The 20,404-nt window shown below is 35.8% G+C and overlaps 3 protein-coding genes across 4 annotated transcripts; 1 reads left to right on the plus strand and 2 right to left on the minus strand.

Annotated features, from left to right (window-relative positions):
- Positions 1 to 794: 794 nt before the first annotated feature.
- Positions 795 to 1,917, minus strand: LOC123218252 (ethylene-responsive transcription factor 12). The gene has a single exon (XM_044639556.1). It carries the CDS (start codon positions 1,518 to 1,520, stop codon positions 987 to 989), a length of 534 nt encoding a protein of 177 aa, XP_044495491.1. The 5' UTR covers positions 1,521 to 1,917; the 3' UTR covers positions 795 to 986.
- Positions 1,918 to 3,663: 1,746 nt separating this feature from the next.
- On the minus strand, positions 3,664 to 10,668 carry LOC123218375 (receptor-like protein 4). The gene is made up of 9 exons (XM_044639823.1): positions 10,464 to 10,668; positions 8,119 to 9,174; positions 6,886 to 7,033; positions 5,702 to 5,773; positions 5,404 to 5,475; positions 5,233 to 5,304; positions 4,899 to 4,979; positions 4,586 to 4,767; positions 3,664 to 4,324 (listed from the first exon to the last, which is right to left on the minus strand). The coding sequence occupies exons 1-9, from the start codon at positions 10,531 to 10,533 to the stop codon at positions 4,203 to 4,205; spliced, it is 1,875 nt and encodes a 624-aa protein (XP_044495758.1). The 5' UTR covers positions 10,534 to 10,668; the 3' UTR covers positions 3,664 to 4,202.
- Positions 10,669 to 14,390: 3,722 nt separating this feature from the next.
- On the plus strand, positions 14,391 to 20,404 carry LOC123219300 (protein FRIGIDA-ESSENTIAL 1). 2 transcript variants are annotated; one of them, XM_044641164.1, is made up of 5 exons: positions 14,391 to 14,734; positions 17,455 to 17,968; positions 18,112 to 18,347; positions 18,531 to 19,828; positions 19,927 to 20,404. In XM_044641164.1, exons 1-5 carry the CDS (start codon positions 14,608 to 14,610, stop codon positions 19,954 to 19,956), a joined length of 2,205 nt encoding a protein of 734 aa, XP_044497099.1. In that variant the 5' UTR covers positions 14,391 to 14,607; the 3' UTR covers positions 19,957 to 20,404. The 2 variants fall into 2 exon arrangements, with proteins under 2 accessions (XP_044497099.1, XP_044497100.1); XM_044641165.1 differs by having other exon boundaries at positions 14,392 to 14,734; positions 18,121 to 18,347.

Consider the following 20,404-nt stretch of genomic DNA (forward strand, 5'->3'; position numbering starts at 1 on the left):
CGGAAGCAATCCTTTGCCGCCTAATCAAACGTCAACTACGCGCCGCTCACTCATCTTCCTTCACACCTCTCAGGTTTATCCACTTAATAAAATTATTTGCGTTAGTTAGATAATTAAATAATTTAAATTAAATATAAAATATCATTATATTAAATAATAATTTGTTCATTTTCATAGTTTTTTTATAATGCATATTAATTTAAAGTGATTAATAAAAATAATATCTTTAATATATTATAAAAAAATTATAAACTAATAACTTTTTCCAAAATATTCTTGTCGCTTGTTTTAAGAGGATTAACATGATAAGGTTAATTTGGTCATTTAAGAATACAATCGCACGAGCTAAAAGCGAGAGTGGGTCTACAGAGAGAGGAATTCGTACGCTGACAATTTTATCAGAACCAGATCTCTGGACTATAAAACTTAAAAAGGAAGGCTACAGACACACGCTTACATCGCATTGTCCTATAAGAAAGACTACTTTTACGACAGTACATACGGCCAACAGACCGGCGCGTGACAAATTGGCGCGTGAAACGACGCTTTTCTACCTTAAAATTTCAGAATGCTTATGTTTTTGACCTTTGTTTGGCAAATCCATAGCATAATTCAATATCAGGACAGTGGGTCAAAGGAATCAAAATCTGTCGGAAAAATTAAAAGCCATAGAATCACCGGTCGATTACATTTCACCGGCTAAGATCAAAACACCAAAGCAGAAAAATGAAGGAAAAAAGTGTTTCATAGAAACAGAAAGCAAAAGCATATATATAAACATGAGCTCTGAGATGTCTAGTAATTCTGATCTTTTTTTTTCTTTCCTTTTTTCTTGTTAATTTCTCCAATAATAATGATAAGGAAAACAGTACAAATTTAATAAATGAAAAACGGTGATGGCTAGAAGTAACAGGTGGTCGTCATTAAAAAGGATAGAGTGAAGTGAAAAAAGCAACGCCGTAAAATGCCTAAGCAGGAAGCCTAGCTCAAAGCCACAACGGTGGAGGCTCATTCAAATCGATAGGCAACCCACGTCTCACGATCCCTAAGAAAGACGCCATAGAGCCGTTTTCAGGAACTGGTGTGCCACTAGTAACGGCAGCGTCGTTTTTAACAGAGGCTGATGTCTGTTCATCGAAGTTTATTTCTTTAATCACCCCAGTTTGTAAAAACTCACCAAAAGCTAAGCGTTGCTGCTGATGATGATTGTGATGGTAAGAAGTCGAAGGAGTGATCCAAGGGTGATGATGATGATTGTGACGATGATTGTTATTAATGTCAGATGGAAGGTTGAGATCGAGTGGAAGACCACCAGTGACGGGACCGGGGAAGTTCGTCTTGGCTTTGGCTCCACGGAGGGACCTAGCTGCACCGTCGTATGCGAGTGCAGCTTCTTCCGGTGTGTCAAATGTACCCAGCCAAACCCTAGTCTTCTTCCACGGGTCACGTATCTCAGCGGCGTATCTTCCCCACGGCCTCTTCCGAACTCCTCTGTAGTGTCCCTCACGAGAAGACGCCATTGAGAAATAACAGAAACAAAGAGAAAGCAACTGGCTTTTGAGAGTGCGTTTATGTGTCTGTTGAGTTCTGAGAGAACAATAAAGGCAAAAAGAGATGGGGGCTGTGACGCTGTGTTGTATTATTGTTGTGTTTGTGTAAAAAGTGAGAGGGACCCACTAAGTCACCCGTAATCGTCGGTTAGACGGCATGACCTTAATAAAAAGAACGCTCAACTCATTCTCGGCTCTTTGATTCTTTATAATCAAAAACAACGGAAATGATTTCTTGATGACATTCAAACGAGAAGTTGAGAAACAAAAGCCAGTGGGACCTACAATAAAAAAAAAAAAACTACAAGGCAAACAGCCGCCGCCTGATTAGACGTAAGAGCAGGAGACGTACTGTGTCATGTGACTACTCTCTCCGCCGGTGATGACGTCAGCCCTATGCTCCTAGTACGGTGTTGCGCAGCGGCGCCTGCCTCATTATTAACATTTTATAATAAAATAATAAAAGGGAGAGTAGATGTAAGATTAAGTGATCAGATAGCAGAGGGTGGCGTGTCGGATAGTGAATGGAGGATAGCTGATGAAGGCTACAGAGACCCCACGTGGAGCGTAAATTGGAGGTGTCTGAGTTGCAGGAGACAGGACCGGGTTGGGTTTAAGGTGGGTTAAAAAAATGGGCGTGGGGAATTTGGCGTGTTTGACTCGGCTTTGGGGGACGTGAATGTAAATGGTCCATGTTAGGGGGTTAAAGTGAAACTGTACGGTTTGTTATTGTCGTGGGTGATGTATTGGAATGACCGAAGAAGACTCGCTGCCAGTCACTGACACATTATCACGTGAAGGTTTTTTTTTTTTTTTTCATGATTTTGGATTTTTTTTAATTGCTTACATCATGGCACGTTCGTTTGGGCATGTGGGATTTTGTATTAACGTCTTGGTGTAATTTATTTGGGCCTGTGGCTCAATGGTTGATGCCCTGGAGCTCGGGTTTTCTTTCCCTTATGTATGCTGGCTGAAAACCAAACTCACTCCTGCTAGAGTAGGGTATTGCCTTTTTTTCATGCTAAATTATTGTATTCGATCGATGTATTATGTGACACCCACTTGCTTGTATTTATTATTTTGTTTTCTTTTTCTGACACAAACTGCTTTGCTCAGGAATCAGAAGTGTTAAATTATAGATTCTTGTTTTCACAGTTTTCACTGCTTCATGCCACGAGGTAGAGTGCAGTCTGTTCGGAAAAACAGTTTATTGAGTAATGATAATGTTTTGAATGAGTGGTTTAAGCTTTCGGCCAAAAAATCTGACTCGATTGATCTTATCACTAGTTTTATACCCATTTGTTGGCCTAGTAACCTAGCCGTTCGTCTTTCCTATTCTGTTTAGTTATGTTATATCTTATGGGCTTTTGTTTGGACCCTTCCACGTAATAATTGCTACTGAACCTACTATTGCCCAATAATTCATGACATCTAAATATACTATACTACGGTCAGATTCAATCCAATCCAAAGCTCAATTTGGAGTTAACAAATTAAAACTTAAATTTAATTTGACAACAATTTAATTTTAGATTCAATTCAAACCAAATTTAAACTCAAATTTTTGTATTAATTCAAACTCTACTCATTTATAAAATAACTTAAACTATACTTGTTTGATTAGAATTATAATTTAAACTCAAGTAACTTGGATCGAATACAATCCTATTATTTTGACATTGCAGTGAGACTATTATGAAATGCTTTTCATTAAGTTACATCCACAACCGGTCTATCTTCAAATCTTGTACTATAATTCATTTTTTGTGAGAGGTGGGACACATCTATACCTTCCATGAAAGAATGAATAAAATTTCTTTAGTTTTATACCAAATTGCTAGGTAATCAACAACCTGATCAACATTCTAGGTTAGAAATGCCCTATCAACACAACATAAACCAACTATAGAACTAGGTAAAATAATCTTGTAATTGTATCTGAAATATCAATAGATAGAACTAGGTAAAATAAATTTGTAATTACTGCAAAACATTTTCCCACATCACTTCACACTGCAGGTAGACTATATGCTAAAAGGTATCTCAATACAGGATTGAGTGAAAACAATGCAAACATAGAGAAGGAACATATATACGGAACAAAACAGCAAGGTACGTCCATGATGTAGGATTACATCTACACTTTTATAGAGTTAGGAGCCTAACTGAAGACACAAGTGCCAATAAAACAACAAAAAAGCAGTAGGAGAGCTAGGAAGGCAAAATTTTTTTACCTTGTATCACTTTTTCTGAGTTATGGAGGCAGGAACAAAAAGCCCTTTCAAACACCTCAATGAAGAACAATAAGTCAAACCAGGAAGTACTATATTCATAGTTTCTTCAAAGTGTAGCAACTTCATTCTGCCTAAATGAACAAAAGAATTGAAGCAATGTACAAGATAACTCACTTTTCAGAATTGGTGCCCCACCAAGGGGAGATCTGACCTCTTAAAGGTGTTTCTTTTGGTTTCATACTATTAACTGAACAGATTTTTTACTGGAACATCAAGCAGTCCCACAAGTTGTGTGCCAGAACTAAATCTACTAGTGGTTTTTTATATAGTTGTTGTGAAGCATATCAGAATCCAGGAATCAGAACATAAGCGGACTTTAAATAAAGAGCACTTCAGGTCAGTTATTGTCAATCTGAATTCACGATAGCAAACTAGGTCCATTCTCTGAAGCATGTCGAGCACCATGGTGATAATGATGCCTTGCCAACTGAATATCATGTGATAGGTGGGTCCTTGCTTTTGCATAAGGAGCACCTCTTGCTGCAGAAAAGAAAAAGGTTGAAGGAGTCATAAATTGCCTCAAAGAAAAACCTCAGACCTATAATTATGCTTGTGCATTTGTACACCTCTGTTGCGAGGTCTGAGACAATTTTCATGGTTAAGAACAGAGGTATGGGTTCTTAATTAAGATTACTATCTCTGTTATACATATAACGTAAAACACACTTGAGAAGCTTGTGGGAATTAGAAGTTCTAAAACTAATTATATTCTCATATAAATGTTTGTCATGAATATCTTACCAGCAATTTGCTGTGCTCGTTTAACGTTTTGCCGCCTTTTCCACCAAATCACTGAACAGATAACAAGTAGAAAGATAATGATGAGAACACCAAATCCGATGCCAATCTTTGCACCGGTGGAAAGGTGGGGCCCACATGTAGGTAACCCAGGTATACCACATAGACCTGCATTATCAGTAAAGCTGCAAATATCCTAGATTAGTATTTCATTGCCTTGATAACAAACACATAATTCTCAATAAAATGAGGCAAGTTCAAGTTTGCAAACCTATATTACATATATAACATGCTAGATATAATAGTAAGAACATACTTGAAGCTAGCTCTATGATGCAAAAGGCTTCCTCCTAATGTAGCTGGAACTCTCCCAGAAAGAGAGTTGCTATTGAGGTTCCTGCATCAAGACCAACTTCAATTAGAAAACTATTGTATCATAAGATTCATGTGTTAGCTTAGAGTATGACTATGAACACTAACATAAGAGTACTAATTTGTGTACTAATGATGACATGTCATCATATGAATAGTTGTTATCATATCTCTAATTCAAAATCATCCAATTAAATTGTGACACATCATCGTTAGTACACAACTCAATACTTATTGTTAGTACATATAGTTTTATTGGTTAGCTTAACAACTCTTACAATCTACGTAATGATGTCAGCTTTCCAAGGCTTTCAGGAATTGATCCATTTAAGAAATTGTATGAGAGGTCCCTGAAATTTGGATAAAATCAATTGTTAATAGTTAGATAAATAGTACTGAAAATGAAACCTAATCAATGAAGAGAGAACGAGACTTCAGGACACACTTACAGCACTTCTAAGCTGGCTATTGTTCCAAGTGTGGATGGAATAGCTCCATGAATGCTGTTTCCACTCAAATTTCTGCAGATACCCAAGCTTACATATGTGAACTTACAGTAGTATTGAAGAATAAGCAGTAATATGAGAGCTGGTGCACAGAAACAATAAATTCAAACCATTTTATTCTATCAATGTCATCATTTTCTCAAGGTTCTGATCAAAGTTATGAACGTATATTTTAACACACAGAAGCTACCAATAACACAATTTTGTATTACAAAGTGGAGCGCACGGGCTACACACTTACATGCTTTGTAGATGACGCAATTGGGATATATCATTTGGCAAGAAACCCCTCAGACCTTGGTTGTCAAGACCACTGAGCAAGAAGAAGCAAAAACATTAATCACCTAAGATATACTTGTAAGCGATTGAAGACTTCAAAAGAAAAAGCAATAATCATCCAAAATATACTTTTAAGTGATTGAAGACACCAAAAGTTCAAAATTTCTAGCAATGGTAAATTCTCTTAGAGATACCAAAATTGAATGATTCCAGATCAAGACAAAACAAAATTCAGTATATGCACAGGGTTTAGGCCGCCATGATTTTTTTCATCTTTAATTTTTTCATGGCAGCTTCCTCCCCTATAGTCTCAACAAATAAAATTGATTCCTGGATAAAAGCTTTTATGAGAGAATTCATTCTATCTTCATTATGAAAAGAACAATATGACAAAGTAAAAATTAAGAGAAAAGGGTTATTGAAAGAGTACATAGGGTTTGACAGTGATGATAGTGACAGTGAATAGCGAGTGAAACTTGTGTCTAAATCTACAATTTTTTTGTATTGAAATTATTTTCATTAATTTGCAGACTTTGGTTTTAGAATTTACACATTACTTCTCATTGAATAAAATTTGACAAAACATATAACCATTTTGTAAACCATATTCTGTCGCTAAAACCATTTGGTCAGTTTCTGCTAAAATAAAATATGAATTGCTACAGAACAATTAACAAGGGGCCATTTGATATATCCCTAAACTTGTCAAAACCATTGGAAATGAAACTAAGGTCTCTATTCGGCCCCACAACAACTAAAGAAATCCCAATTCTTCAACACCTCATCTAAAAACTAACAAAATTAAAACTGCATGTAGATAGGAGGCAAATTCGAAGGAACAGTTATAAAAAGTAACAGAAATCATGAGATGGCACTTATGTTTTGGTCAAGTTACAACTTCCAATATGGCAAACTTGTCAAACTTTTTTCAGTAGAGCAAAAAACAATATTTTTGTAAGCAGTGATAGAAGTCTAAATCTTTATAAATAACCAATAATACTTAAGTAGGAGGCAAAATCAAAAGGGTAGCAATAAAAAGTAAACAGAAATCATGAGATAACCAGCAAGGCAGCAGAGGATCTCAAACAATGAAAAATGAAAGAAAATATAACAAATATAAGGCAGACATTCAATCAAAGCTCTTACAGTCCATCGATAACCCATTTGTTGCTAGTTTTGTCAAATTGACAATCTGCTCCACTCCATGGATGTTGCTGGGGAACACAAGGGTCACCATTCCAACCCAGCCTATGAGGTAGCCCCAGCGAATTCTTCATTATCTGTAAAGCTTTTACTAGAATAAAGGATGAACAAATCAGAAGCAGTACACAAATATTCCAATTCTTAAAAAATATTGTTCAGCCATAAAACAAAACCATGTCAGAACCACTGAAACATGCATGACACTACAAATTAAAGATGTTTGTAACTAAATTATATACCAAACTCTTGATGCTGGGTTCATCCAGACAAATTTCAAGATATTAAAAAATTTAATAATGTATGATCCATCACAAAGAAATGTGGAATGCAGGCTTAACAGTAAGAAAACAAAGGTAATTGTGAATTAAAAAATACAAAAAGTATCATCCTGTTCATCATAACAGTTCTCTGCCTACTTAAATTGGTTCCTTCCAACGAAATAATCTAATTTCTTATATTGATGCTCAAATTCCCTATTATCCAAGTCTACAGAAAGTAGCAATTAGGAACATAATTTAAATAGTATTTCTTCAGTTAATAATTTTGTCACTGTGGGAGGAAAAGAACGAGATAAAACAAAGGAGAAGCGGGTAAAAAGTGAATGACTGAAGGATGAAACAAGTTAAACTGAGATTTAATCCTGCTAATATAACTTTTAATGTTGCCTGAAAACTTTTGTCAGAGTAACATTATTAGTGAATTTAAACTTTGTGATGATTTTTCACCCTCATGGCTAGCCCATATTTGTCTTTCCTTCTTTTTTTGGTTTATACTCTCAAGATTGTTTTTGGTGGCTATTAAAATAAAAAAGAATAACAGCTAAATCCTCAGAGACACACTGGAGACTGGAACTAGTGTTTGTTTTGATTATTATAATCAAAACGGTAGACATTTCTATTAATAATTTAAACGTCGGTTGATGCAAGGTAAGAAAATACCATTTTTCCTCTCTCTCTCTCTCTCTCTCTCTCTCTCTATGTATATATGTATATAATAATAATAATAATTGTGAACTTAACACTAAACAGTTGTAGTCCTACGAGTTAATTAAAAGACATTAACCTCTTAAGCAGTAATAATTCTATGAACTCGAAGACATGTAAAAAGGCTCATTTAGGCAAGCTCACCTATGTATGTTCTCACAGATAACTAAATTTATGCATATATTTATCATACCTTCTTCTGGCAAAGTTTCTGATTCAGCAGCTATAACCTCAAGGACCTCAATGGCATTGATTATTGCAGAACTTCCTGCCTTAGGCTGCAGAGTGATTGTTAAACTCCTCCCATTAATAGCAACAGTTGTGTTAAGCACAAGTGCTGTATACTGACCCCCACTCATTTTTAAAACATCTACACCTTGAAATGCAACAATACCATTTATCAGGATGTCAAATACCCTTTTCCCCGCACTCCTGACTGAATCATCAATCTCTGCAAAGTGTAACCAAACTGAATAGTTTTTGTTGGGATCCACATCCATTGTATAACCAAAATTTGGTTGACCATCAGCACTAACAAGAGCTGTTTGATAAAGAGCTTGTGGATAATAGTTTGGGGCCTCTGCACTCTGTTTGATGCTAGTTTCAGTAGACAAGATTTGATCAGAACTCTGACCGAAAGTTTGAAGGGGACTCCAAAATCTATCCCCACCCCAATGATCACCACTGTAATCTACATCAAACTTTGGCTGCCCATTACCACAACTCAGTCTTGTGACTGTTCTGAGGATAACCGCCTCACCCCACTCTGGACCAAAGTAATATGATTTACTGTCAACTTGAAGAATTTCGAGTGCAAGGATAGCAGGATCTCCATGACCAGTGCTGTGGAAGCATATAGAGACAGTGCCATCTGTAAGAAACACAAGGGCTTCAGCAAATGCTTGGTCGTCATGGCCACTCCAACCTGATTTCAAGGAATATATTTGGGTGCCTTCAACTGATATGTCAAATAGAGGTTCAGTGTCAAAATTTGGCAGTTTAGTCAATCCAAAGAAGATCCTCACATTGTAATGTCCCTTTGGCACTCTGTTAATTATGTAACAATTTTCAGGACCTTCAGATAGAGGAAAATAACGAAGTGTTTCAAGTGGAGGAGTGATAAAACTTGGACGTGTCGCATTAGCAGGTATGCCTCCTGTGTATGCAAAATCCTTAAACCAAAGTGTATTTGTAGGCTTAGTATGGACATGTTGACGGGCTCCACAGCTTATACGCATGGCAAAAGGCGCTGTAATTAGAAAAAAAAAAATTTCATAAGCATGACAGAAAGAATGAAGAAGAAATAGTTTTTTTTTTTTTGGAGAAATTAAATGATTTTATAAAAGAAAAAATATAGTACAAAATACGAGGGGCAAACCCCAAGTAATATCAATACGCAAAACCAAAACAAACACTAAAATGTCAAACTGATAACAAAGCAAAACCAAAATACAAAAAACTCAAAATAGAACTAGCTTAACAAATGTCATATAGCCCGAAATTGTGGCGAGACATCATAGCTGTGCCTCATAGAGATGATCCTAGCACGAACAATCTCTCTGCGGTGCCTACTAGCCTGATGGAACACCTGGTTGTTCGTGCTAAGATAAGTTTGAGAGCAGGACTTAATTCATCCTACATTTGCAAACGGCATGCAGGGGTGTTGGATACACCAATGCCAAGGGGCCATGACCTATTGCGTAATACCTCACTTATTTTGCTGAACTAAGAAGAATCTCTAGTATGAGAATTGTATGCATCAGTTGCCATAGATACCGGCTTCCATAAAATTTACTTTGGTAGCAACTGAGTTCAATTAAAAAAAAAAAAGTACATATCTAAGAAAATCATATGTTTTCTTTCTCATTTTAGCACTCAAAGTTGACAAGAAATCATTAAGATCTCCCAACTTCTTGTAAAGGTCTGGTCAAATGGACTTCAAGATTAAAAAATAAAGCTAGCTGGCAAGGAGGAACACACAAGAAATACCTTAATCTTTAAAATATCTGTTTTATGTTCGGTCATTAGTTCGTTCTCTTGCTTTAAAGGATGACAAGTTCAGGTCAAATAAATCAATGACCACATAGTCGTATTTAGGCTCAGCAGAATTGAGCTACTTCTCTTTCCTTTTATCTGTAATATTTATCAACTTTTGAAATTACATTTTATCAGCAAACCAAACAGATCCAAACTGCAGTTATCTCGTTCATTTGATTCAAACAAACACTACATTTAAAAAGTTCAAAACAATTGAATACGTTTAAATTCGAAATTCTGCTATCTCCTACCTTAATTACACTACTTACATGTTTTCCGAGCAAAAGAAAAGAAACAACGCCATCGCAAAAGATAAAATAAGAATATAAAAAATAAAATAAAATCAAAAGCATCAGCTCATTCACATAAACAAAACACTCAAATTATCAGTTAGCAACTCTTCAGTGAATCAAGTAAATGGTGAAGTCAATTGACTCACAAAAACCTAATTCGAATCTCAAATCAACCTAACAAAAACAGATACATTGGAGTAAAACTAACCAGGTCGAGATGAAGAAGAATCCAAAACCGAACAGAAAACAAGAAGCCATATGAGAGAAAATCTTAGCATTTTAGCTTCAAGAACTCTTTCGCTCTCTTGCTCTCTATATATATTATTTTCAATATCTAAAGCTTCATTCACATTCTATCAATCCATCTTTGCTCCTGCTTTGCTTTCTAGAGTACGACTTAATACTGGGACGTGAGTGCAGGTAAACTGTTGCATTTTCTAATAAATTTATTTCACTTTATTTGAATTGTTTAGTTGACTCGTGAAAAGAGAAGTGTTAATGTAATTGTCAGATTCATGAATGTTCATAGACACTCAGTCGGACGGCTCATGTGCGTCACACTGTTTTGTAAAGGAGATTATAATTTATTCTATTTCCACGTAGATATATACTTTCTCTGTAGACGACAGCAGCGAACAGTTCACCGGGAAAATTCAAATAAATTTTGATTTATGTAAATGCCGTTGAAAACTTATAGTGCTTTCGATTTTGATCAGACGGTTAAGGATGATTTTAGGCTCGGTCGTTGGGTTCAATGAGTTAGGCATTGCTTTTGACTTTTAATGGGCATGGATTGGTGCGCAATGTTCGGAGAGCATTCTGTGCCGAGTTACGCTTGCGCAATACAACAGCAAAATTGGGTCAATGGAACTGACAAATGAAATAAGTGGCGTTGGCCAAAGTGGGAATTTGCGGACCAATAACAATAGGCCAAACGACTATTTTCCACCCAAGGTATGTTGTAATAACAAGTTTCCACTCTTTATCTATAAAAACATCAAACATCCACCTATAACTAGTTAAATTTAAAAAAATTCTAACGGTGGTAAAGGAAAAATCATCATTTTCTCTATAATATTAAAAATAAACTAAAATAGAATCTATTTTTGCCCCCTTAAACTTTAAAAACTAAAATTTTCCCCCATCCTAAGTTTTAAAAAATCACAATTTCATCCTAGGGTTTCGTTTTAAAATCTTCGGCGACATCTCCAGCTCCATTGTCCACGACCTTTCCCTTCCGAAGCATCCTCTCTTTCTGACAATCTTTTTCCTCCCATTTGGACGTCCGATTGACGTCGAAGAAACCGTGGAAGACAAAGTTCTTCTTTTTCATTTGGGAAGATGATCGTCTTCCCAGATGACGAAGACGAGATTGATTGATCTCGTCTTCCCAGACGACGAAGACGAGATCGATCTATCTCGTTTTTGTTGTCTGGGAAGATGATTTCTCTTCCTAGACGACATATCTCTGCGCTGGATGGGTTGGGGTGGAGTTGAGGGAGGCCGTCGGTGAAAGAGAAACCGTCGGGAGGGGAAGACGACCAACGATGGCGTCGGAGAAAGTGAAAGGGTTTGAAAATAAACCCTAGGGGGGAAATGTGATCTTTTCAAACTTAGCTTAGGGAAAAAATATTAGTTTTTAAACTTTTAGGGGGAAAATGAGATTAAATTTACCACCGTTAGGGTTTTGTTAAATTTAACCGGTCATAAATAGGTATTTGATGTTTCCATAGTTAAAGGGTAGAAACTTGTCATTACAGCATCCCTTGGGTGGGAAATAGTCTTTTGGCCATAACAATATCATGCGTCCTGCTAGGGGCAGATACAACTGATATGTCCGAATGTCTTTCCATACAAAATATAGATCGGTATTTAATTTCAGTTTATTGAATAAAAATTAAAATAGGTTTAAATTTAATTTAAATGAAAAATAATTTATTTTAATTTAGATTTGTATTTTAAAATTCTGTCTTATTGATAAAATTACATAATTTTACTCAAACAATAGTAAAATGATATTGTTTTATAAATAAATTACAAATTAGAATCATTATATTAAATAATTGTTTGATGTATAAATTCAAAACAAACTCAAATAACGACTCTAAATTATGGATTCAAATTATAAATTCAAATCAAATTAATCCACACATTTTTTAATTCAAGTTTGATTAAATTTTAAAAACAAATTAAATATTTTAATTTGAATTTGAATGGAATGAATTTGAATTAAATCAAACTGACTTCTAAAATCAAGTCATCTCGGTTTGAATACAGTTGTAAAACCTGCTATAATTTCTAATTAAAAATACATTTATGAGCCCTGTTTGTACATTTTCCCAAATATTTGTATGATTTAGCTGAACGATATAACAAATTTTATTTTTAAAATTGATGAAAATCTTTAAAATCTGTTTTGTTAATTGGAGAGTCAAACACATTTTACATGAATTTTTTATTTTAGGAAATAAAAATTTATATATATTCCAAAGACGAGATAAAACTTCCAAAACTAAAATATATTTTCCACCAACCAAGGACCTAACTACTTACTCTTATCAACATCTGCCAGAAATGATCATAAATTAAGGAAGCGGACGCTGGCCAAGCTATGTGATGCGAGCAAGCAAGTAGCAAGTCTATTGCATGGCCCAATCTATTGGTGATTTTTTTATTAATGTCACACTTTAAAAAAGTTTATAATAAGTCTTGGGCCATGGTTTAGTTGGTAATTATTGCTGCTTTATTAAAGGGAAAATGACTATTTTTTACCCAACTTTTAGGCTATTCTCAAACCTACACCCATAAAAAATGAAAAACTCCTATTCTCACTTATGACCAAACTGTTGTCCAAATTTTCAGTTATGGATAAAGGTAAAATTGTTATTTTAACTATAAACTTTAAAACTTTAAAATTTCACCATTTTCCCCCTCTAAGTTTTAAAAACTAACACTTCAACCTATCTTCAAAGTTTGAAAAGTTTAGATTTTACCCCTAGGGTTTGCTTCTTTCTTCGACTACCACCAATGACCGACGCATTCCACCGATCTCCCATCTCCGACTACTAAAAGAACAAACGAAGGACGACACTTTATCGTCACGTCTGGATGACGCGACGAGTTACAAAGGACGACGTCGTCCTTCATCGTCTGGGTGGAGTGACGAAGAGAGACCTCTTCAGATCTTTGTCTCTTCATCGCACGTCGCATCGTGTGACGAAGAGATCTTTGTCTCTTCGTCACACTGTGCAACGAGGAGATGAAAATCTTTTCATCATACCACCGCCATCGCACCAAGAGAAGGAGGAGGCCGGAGACGACGTCGGAAGAAGAAGTTGAAGAATGAGGGTAAAATTATTATTTTTGAAAGATATAGGGGGCAGTTGAGTTTTAAAAAATGTGGAAACTCTAGGTTGAAAATGTTACTTTTCAAAGTTTAAAAACTTTAAATAAAGGTGAAATATTAATTCTAAAACTTGGGGGACATGGAGCAATAAACTTTATAACTTTTTAATATAAACAGTCAAATAACTATTTTACCCCTCATTTTAACAGAAAAAATTAACTGAAATTTGCCCATTGGTGCAAATAGAGATTTTTCAATTCCCATGAATGTAGGTTTGAGAATTGGGTGGGAAATAGTCTTTTTTTCCCTCTATTAAAAGTTACACCTTCTATTTGGCTGGTTTTTTATTTTTTATTTGGCCACACAAAAAGTATATTATCAGACCTTAATTGCTGATGAAATAATGGGTTGGAAAGTCCGCAAAGAAGAACCACCAATTTTGTCCAATTGAGAAGAGCAGCTCCCTACGGGCTTTCGATTTATTACAGACCTTTATTATCTTTGGATTCTCTCTCTTTATTTATTACATTTGGGGAAAAAAACAACTATTTCGAAACAATAGTAAAATGACAGTATTATTTGTGTAACGGTTTGAGGAACGGGATTAAACGACTTGTAAAACAAACATTCTTTTTGTGAAATAGACTTGTCCGCATGGTTTGACTTGATTTCTCAATTTTTCGACTTTTCTGCAGCCGGACGTTTAAAAAATAGAAGGGTTGCGTATGTGAGAATGCAGCTATTGAGGCCCAACTAATGGAGCCCAACAAAAGCCTCAGGGTTTCATGGTGTTGTTAGAGAAAGTTCAGGTGTGCTTAGCACCAATCGAGGGGCCGAATTGATGCGACTGCAACACAACAGCCCTTGTACCATAGGTGATAATGTACTAGGGCTCAAGCGAATAGGCAATAGTAACGCTAAGCACAGCAACGTTTATAAGCCAATGTCGTCTTCCCTAGGCTGAGTAATTTAACAGACCAGTTCGTACGGTGATTTAAAAAAAAAAATGTCTACATCATCCGCCGCATCCTCCGATGATATCCAGCCGTCACTCAGACCCTCCGATGTCAATGACCACGATGAGATGATGGAAGTTGAAGACGAGGTTGATGATTCATCTGATTCACCAAATGGTTAGTAAATTTTACTGTTATTTGATGAATATGTTAGTTGATTTCATAATAATGGTATATATGTGCTAAGGCAGGCATAGTTTTGTTGCTGTAATTTTTCTTTGTTTGATGTTAGGATATTAGAATGTTTTGAAATGTTAATTTTGTTATATTGATACCGTGAAGGATATGTGTTTGTTTATGTTCATTTTGCTGGTGCAATGGGATTGTGGCGTGGGGGCATATTCACTATTCTGATATAATTAATTGTTTTAGAAAACAAGTGATAAACTGTTGCAGATAAAACGAAATGTTAGGTGGGTAAGTTTTCAAGAACAAGTTTATCAAGACGATTTTGAAAACAATCCATATTCTGGAGAAAAGGAAGTTGCTTTTGTGTTTCCTTAAAAATCTTATGGGTGAATTCACAAGATATTGATTAAAATAACTTATTTTTTCCCCCTTTTATATATATATATATATAGAGCTTAAAACATAAAATATCTAAAATACTTTTAGGTTTTGTACTCATCCAACCAAACATAAACATACTCAATCAAGACCTAAAACTTACTCACTCACCCAATTAAAATTAAAATATGAAGTGAAATGAGATAAAAATATGAAAGAAAGGTTGACTGGGCGGCCAAACACCCAGTCAATCAATTTATTTTAAAAAATTGGTTGGCCAACCAATTTATTTTTAACCAGTAAATCCCAAATCTCATAATATATATATTTTTTTAAGGCAAAATCAACTTAAAAAGTAGCTATATTTGTATAATAGGAAAAAAAAAAAGAGTGGTTACATATATATAAAAGGCAAAAAAAGTAGCTATTTTAATCAATATCCCCGAATTCGCAAAGAAAAATGTATTTGGAGCTATGAGCCAACTGTTTTCTGGTAGTTTTTTTTCCTGATTATGTATCTAATAATTTATAATATAAAAAATACAATTAATATAACCCAAATTTTTTGATTGAATCCTAGTTTTTGCAAACTGCAAACTGAAATAGGTTGTTAGTGTTGTACAATCTTTGCTCTAGTTGCTGATGGAGGTTTAGATGATATTCAGGGAGAATGTTTGGTAGTCACCTAGCTACTCAGACTGTCTTGAAACCAACGTGCCACTTCCAGAATGGTACAATTATGATTAATAAACTGGAATCTGTGGTTAAATATTGAGTTTTAGATGGTATTTTGGGAAGTGTTCTTGTGTTTTGTTTAAGTAGAAGAATGTTATGTGATGATCCTGTCGATTAACAATGAATGAGGCTAATAGAAACAAGTGATTATGTTTGAATGAATTGAGTCACACTCTTTTCATTATGCATACAAATGGGAAATTTATACAAAGAATTCAAGACCTAAAACTAGTAAGAATCTGTACGCAGAGCAAAACGAACCAAGAAAGGAAAAACACAATAAAAGACAATCAATACAATCCCAAAAAGGTTCTCCAATCAAACCAAATTAGTCAACAGTGGACTTCTTAATGAATACTTGATCTGCTTTCCAATGCTTCTCCTCAAGCTGGTGAATAAATGTCAGTCATTCTCAACTTGCTTATTAATGATTCAAAGTCTAACTTTAGCATGACTTTGGTTAAAATGTCTGGTTCTTGTTGTGTGGATGGAATGTACACTAGATTGATTTCTCCTTCTTCAGTTTCTCCTTGAATGAAGTTTTGGTCTATTTTTACATGCTTCATCCTATAATGTTGAACTAGGTTGTGAACAATATTGATAGCAACTAGTATAGAAAATAGTTGGGCTAGTCACAAGCAACTATAAATCCTCAAGAGTTTATTTGACCCAAATCAACTCCCTAAGCAAATGCACCATATTCAACCTCAACATTATTTGGCAACTACTGACAAATTTTTTGCTCCTTTAACTCACCAAGTTACCCCACAATTTTGTACAAAAACCTGATGTGTACCTAATGTCATTTTGAGATATGGCATAATCTGCATCAATGAAGCCAACTATATCTCTATCCTCAGTCTTCCGAAATAGCAATCCTTTTTCAGGTGTTCCTTGTAGGTATCCCAAAATATGTAGGGTTGCATTGAGATGTGCCTGAGTAGGTGAGTGCATAAACTAACTTAACACACTTACAACGTAGGCAGGGATGGGACGAGTGTGAGATAGATTGATCAATCTCCCTACCAATCTCTAGTATCTTCCATCGTCCACTGGAGGGTCCTTATCATTACCTTTCCGCTTCCAGTTTCAATCCAAAGGTGTACTAGCAAGTTTACATTTTCTCTTGTGAGGCTTATGCTTAACAATTAAGTTAACATTTGCAAGTGGTCAAGCATTAACTGACCTCTTTATGTGCAATGTAGATTGAGCACACCCCCCTAATCATAAACATAACGACAAATTATAAACTCAACTTTTTGACATTTTTGTGCAATGGGGAGGTTCAACACAAGACTCCAGTGTTAAGCCGAGGTTACATGCCCAATTTAAGCTCTAATAGTATTATTGGAATAAGGTAGATTGTTTTACCTTTTCTTTGACTGTGCGATTCTGCAATTATGTGGTTGACATGGGTTCACATACATATTTTTTACTCAATGACCACTTGGCTTGATAACCAAGTGTTGAGTTCTATTTTATACTCTTCTGAGAGTCATTTTTAAGACCTGATGTAGTAGTGTGTTGGCTGCAAACATTTCCAAGAGAGGATCATCGCTTTTTTTCATTTCTTGATTTATGTTTTTTCTATGTAGATCTTAGTAAAGAAATGGAGTCAGAGGGGCATAGCAGCCACTTGGGATCAGGTTTGTCTCAAGAAAAATCTAGGTTGAGGCTACCATCTGATGTCCCTGCTGTAGAAGAGAGTAAAGGCAATTCCAGAATTTCATATTCTCCAAATAAGCCATTCAAAAGACGAAAAGAGGGGTCATATGAGACCTGTGAGGGATCTAAGCATCCAAAATCAGGGAAATATTTGGCTTTGGATAAGGACAATAGGAGTCAAGAATCTGAGATATCTAAGAAAGATATAGGAGCTGTTCAAAAAGTGAAAACCCCAGAAGATTATGAAATGCATACTGATTGTGAAGCTCGTTTTTGTGAAACTAAGATTATGGATGCTGAGACCACCAGTCCTTTTAGTGTTGCTAGAAAAAATGTGGCTGCAGCCACTCTGATAAGAGATTGCCTTGGTAAAGGGCCTTCTGAGGAAGAAAATAAGCAAATGGACAAGCATTCAGGAGATGATATGCCGAGGATGGCATCCAGGTGTGTTGATACTAGTTTGCTATTTTTTTTCAGTGTCATAAGTAGGGAAATGTTAGCTTACACTGCTTATTGTCTCCTTTGTGGTGGTAAACCTTTCCAACTTTCCAAAGATAATTCCTGAACCAATTCCTACTAACAATTAGGTATTCCAGATCGGCCTCTCCTGCTGGAAGGACTACTAGTTTGCCCCCTGGTGCTGAGATTAAGGATGCAGACAAACGCCCAGCAGTTATCTGTGACTTCTTTACTAAAGGGTGGTGCATTAAAGGGAATTCATGTAGGTTTATTCATTTGAAAGATGATGCGAATAATACTAGCCAACAACCTAAGGAAGATGCAGCTGCTGCAGCTGTGAGAACAGATGCTCAGTCTGATGAAGGTATATAATATTTCTTCTTGTCTTGTCTTCAAGAACCTTCTCTAGACAACATTTCTGATTAGCATCTTTTCTTGTGTCAGGTTTGAAAATTGTTAACTGATAGTTCATTATTACCTTGTTTTCCTGAGCCACTGACTTCTTCTATTAGAAATAATCCTTCACTGTCTTCTGATTTATCTTCAGAAAGGATCCTGGCACAAGAACTGGGAGAAAGCAAAGGAATGCCTCAGTTACAGGAAAATCATAGATTTTCATCACTGCAAAGAGAGAATATTTCTTTGGGAAATAATCCTTCTTCCCAGCGATTTGCTTCAACCCGGAATGATGTTGGGCTTATCTCATCATTTAAGGATGTAGGAAGAGAGGGTTTGAGACAAAATTGGTCTGTTGATGATTATGGAAACCATGTATCATTGTTAAGTGGAGGCAGTTCTCCTATGTTCAGGAACAGCTTACTTCCTGAGTATAGATCTTCTCCAAGCATGTGTCATAATAATTATTCTTCACTGAGTCATCCTTTGAATTCGAGCTTGATAACTTCTGGTCCAACTGGTGGCAATTTTCCATCCCATGTTTCATTTCTGCCTTCTAATTCTTCCTCTTTGAATGCAAGTCCTCTCGGTGCTCAAAAGCTGTTTGAGTGTGATAGACAATGCCATACTTCTAGATCGTCTTTGTTGCTTAAAAGTTCTTCCCCCTTTTCTGGTTCTGAACCAGAAAAACCACTGCTCTCTGCTGATTATAAAACAAAAATATCGTCCAATGATTGGGAACCATCTGTACCTTTTCGACCATCCTTTTTTATTGATCCTACAATTATATCTTCTCCAGGAAGTCAGTATGACCCGCTTCGCGATAGCTTTGATTCATATAAGATAGGAGACGCATCACTTAAAGTTTCTATCTCTAGGACTGTTCTCCCAGACTGCGTTGGTGATAAAAGTTCTGTATCTTCTCAAGGTGGATTCCAGGATAATTTGTTGAACAAGAATTGCCATACACCTGGAAAAGATTCCCAGACAGGGGAAGAAGAGGCAGTGGGGACTTCTGTTGATATGCAAAATGTGACCATGCGCAAAGAAGATGACTCTTCTGTTTCCACTTGCGTAAAAGATATATCAAAGTTTAAAAAACTTGATAAAAGTCATGATATTAGACATCAAAAGGATGGTTCTAGACTCAATAAGGACTCGAGAGCGGAAAGAATGAGGCAAAAAAATGAAATGGATTCAAATGGGGATGTGGAAAAGGAATCAAAAGCAATGAGGCATTTCCGTTCGGGTCTTGTAGATTTTGTTAAAGAATTATTGAAACCAACTTGGCGAGAGGGTAAGCTCACCAAGGATGCTCATAACAGAATAGTCAAAAGAGCAGTTGACAAGGTTCTCCATGCCTTACAGCCCCACCAAATTCCAACCACAATGGAATCAGTTAAGCATTATCTTTCTTCATCCCGGCCAAAAATTGCAAAGCTTATAGAGGTGAGTGTCCTGGGTTTAGGAATTATGTATACTAGGACCTTGCTTCTAAATTTTGAATGCAATTTCACGGCGTCTGACAGCAACTCTTTTAATTGCAGGGATATGTTGATAAATATGGAAAGTCTTGAGATGCCAGCCCATTTTTGTCTTTTGTACAGTTTCGTACTCGTTCTAGCAAATATCCTTCCTGGTCACTTAAGTTCATTGTACTATTGTGATTCCTTGTTGAACTGAAATGATAAAAAGATTTCATCTATGCTTCCAAAGTTTGTGTACAATGGATCTTGTGTTGTGATATTCATCATAGGCATCAGTCCCAGAATGAGCCTGGATGTGAATTTGCATCTTTGAAATTCCATTTTGGCAAATGGGATTTTCAAGTTGCTAAAACTTCTCAACTTGTTGCCAAGAAGCCGGCACAGTGCCCAAGTCCTTTAAGGCCAAACATCAATATGAGCTTTGTAGTTTTTCTATGATATTTTTAAACCTACATTATTCTAAATTTATGGTTCAGGAATTGAGTGACAATAATGCAGCAATTTCAAACATAAGTGATGTTTGCTCTTGTTTACAGTC

This window comes from Mangifera indica, chromosome 6, assembly GCF_011075055.1.
Source record: "Mangifera indica cultivar Alphonso chromosome 6, CATAS_Mindica_2.1, whole genome shotgun sequence".
Lineage (NCBI taxonomy): Eukaryota > Viridiplantae > Streptophyta > Magnoliopsida > Sapindales > Anacardiaceae > Mangifera > Mangifera indica.

Coding starts and splice junctions, on each gene's coding strand:
- LOC123218252 (XM_044639556.1), bottom strand. CDS start 1,520: ATGGCGTCTTCTCGTGAGGGACACTACAGAGGAGTTCGGAAGAGGCCG.
- LOC123218375 (XM_044639823.1), bottom strand. CDS start 10,533: ATGCTAAGATTTTCTCTCATATGGCTTCTTGTTTTCTGTTCGGTTTTG. Junction 5,476..5,701: donor TTGCGTCATCTACAAAGCAT/GTAAGTGTGTAG, acceptor GGGTATCTGCAG/AAATTTGAGTGGAAACAGCA. Junction 4,325..4,585: donor ACGAGCACAGCAAATTGCTG/GTAAGATATTCA, acceptor TCTTTTCTGCAG/CAAGAGGTGCTCCTTATGCA.
- LOC123219300 (XM_044641164.1), top strand. CDS start 14,608: ATGTCTACATCATCCGCCGCATCCTCCGATGATATCCAGCCGTCACTC. Junction 18,348..18,530: donor AGATGCTCAGTCTGATGAAG/GTATATAATATT, acceptor ATTTATCTTCAG/AAAGGATCCTGGCACAAGAA. Junction 19,829..19,926: donor AAATTGCAAAGCTTATAGAG/GTGAGTGTCCTG, acceptor TTTTAATTGCAG/GGATATGTTGATAAATATGG.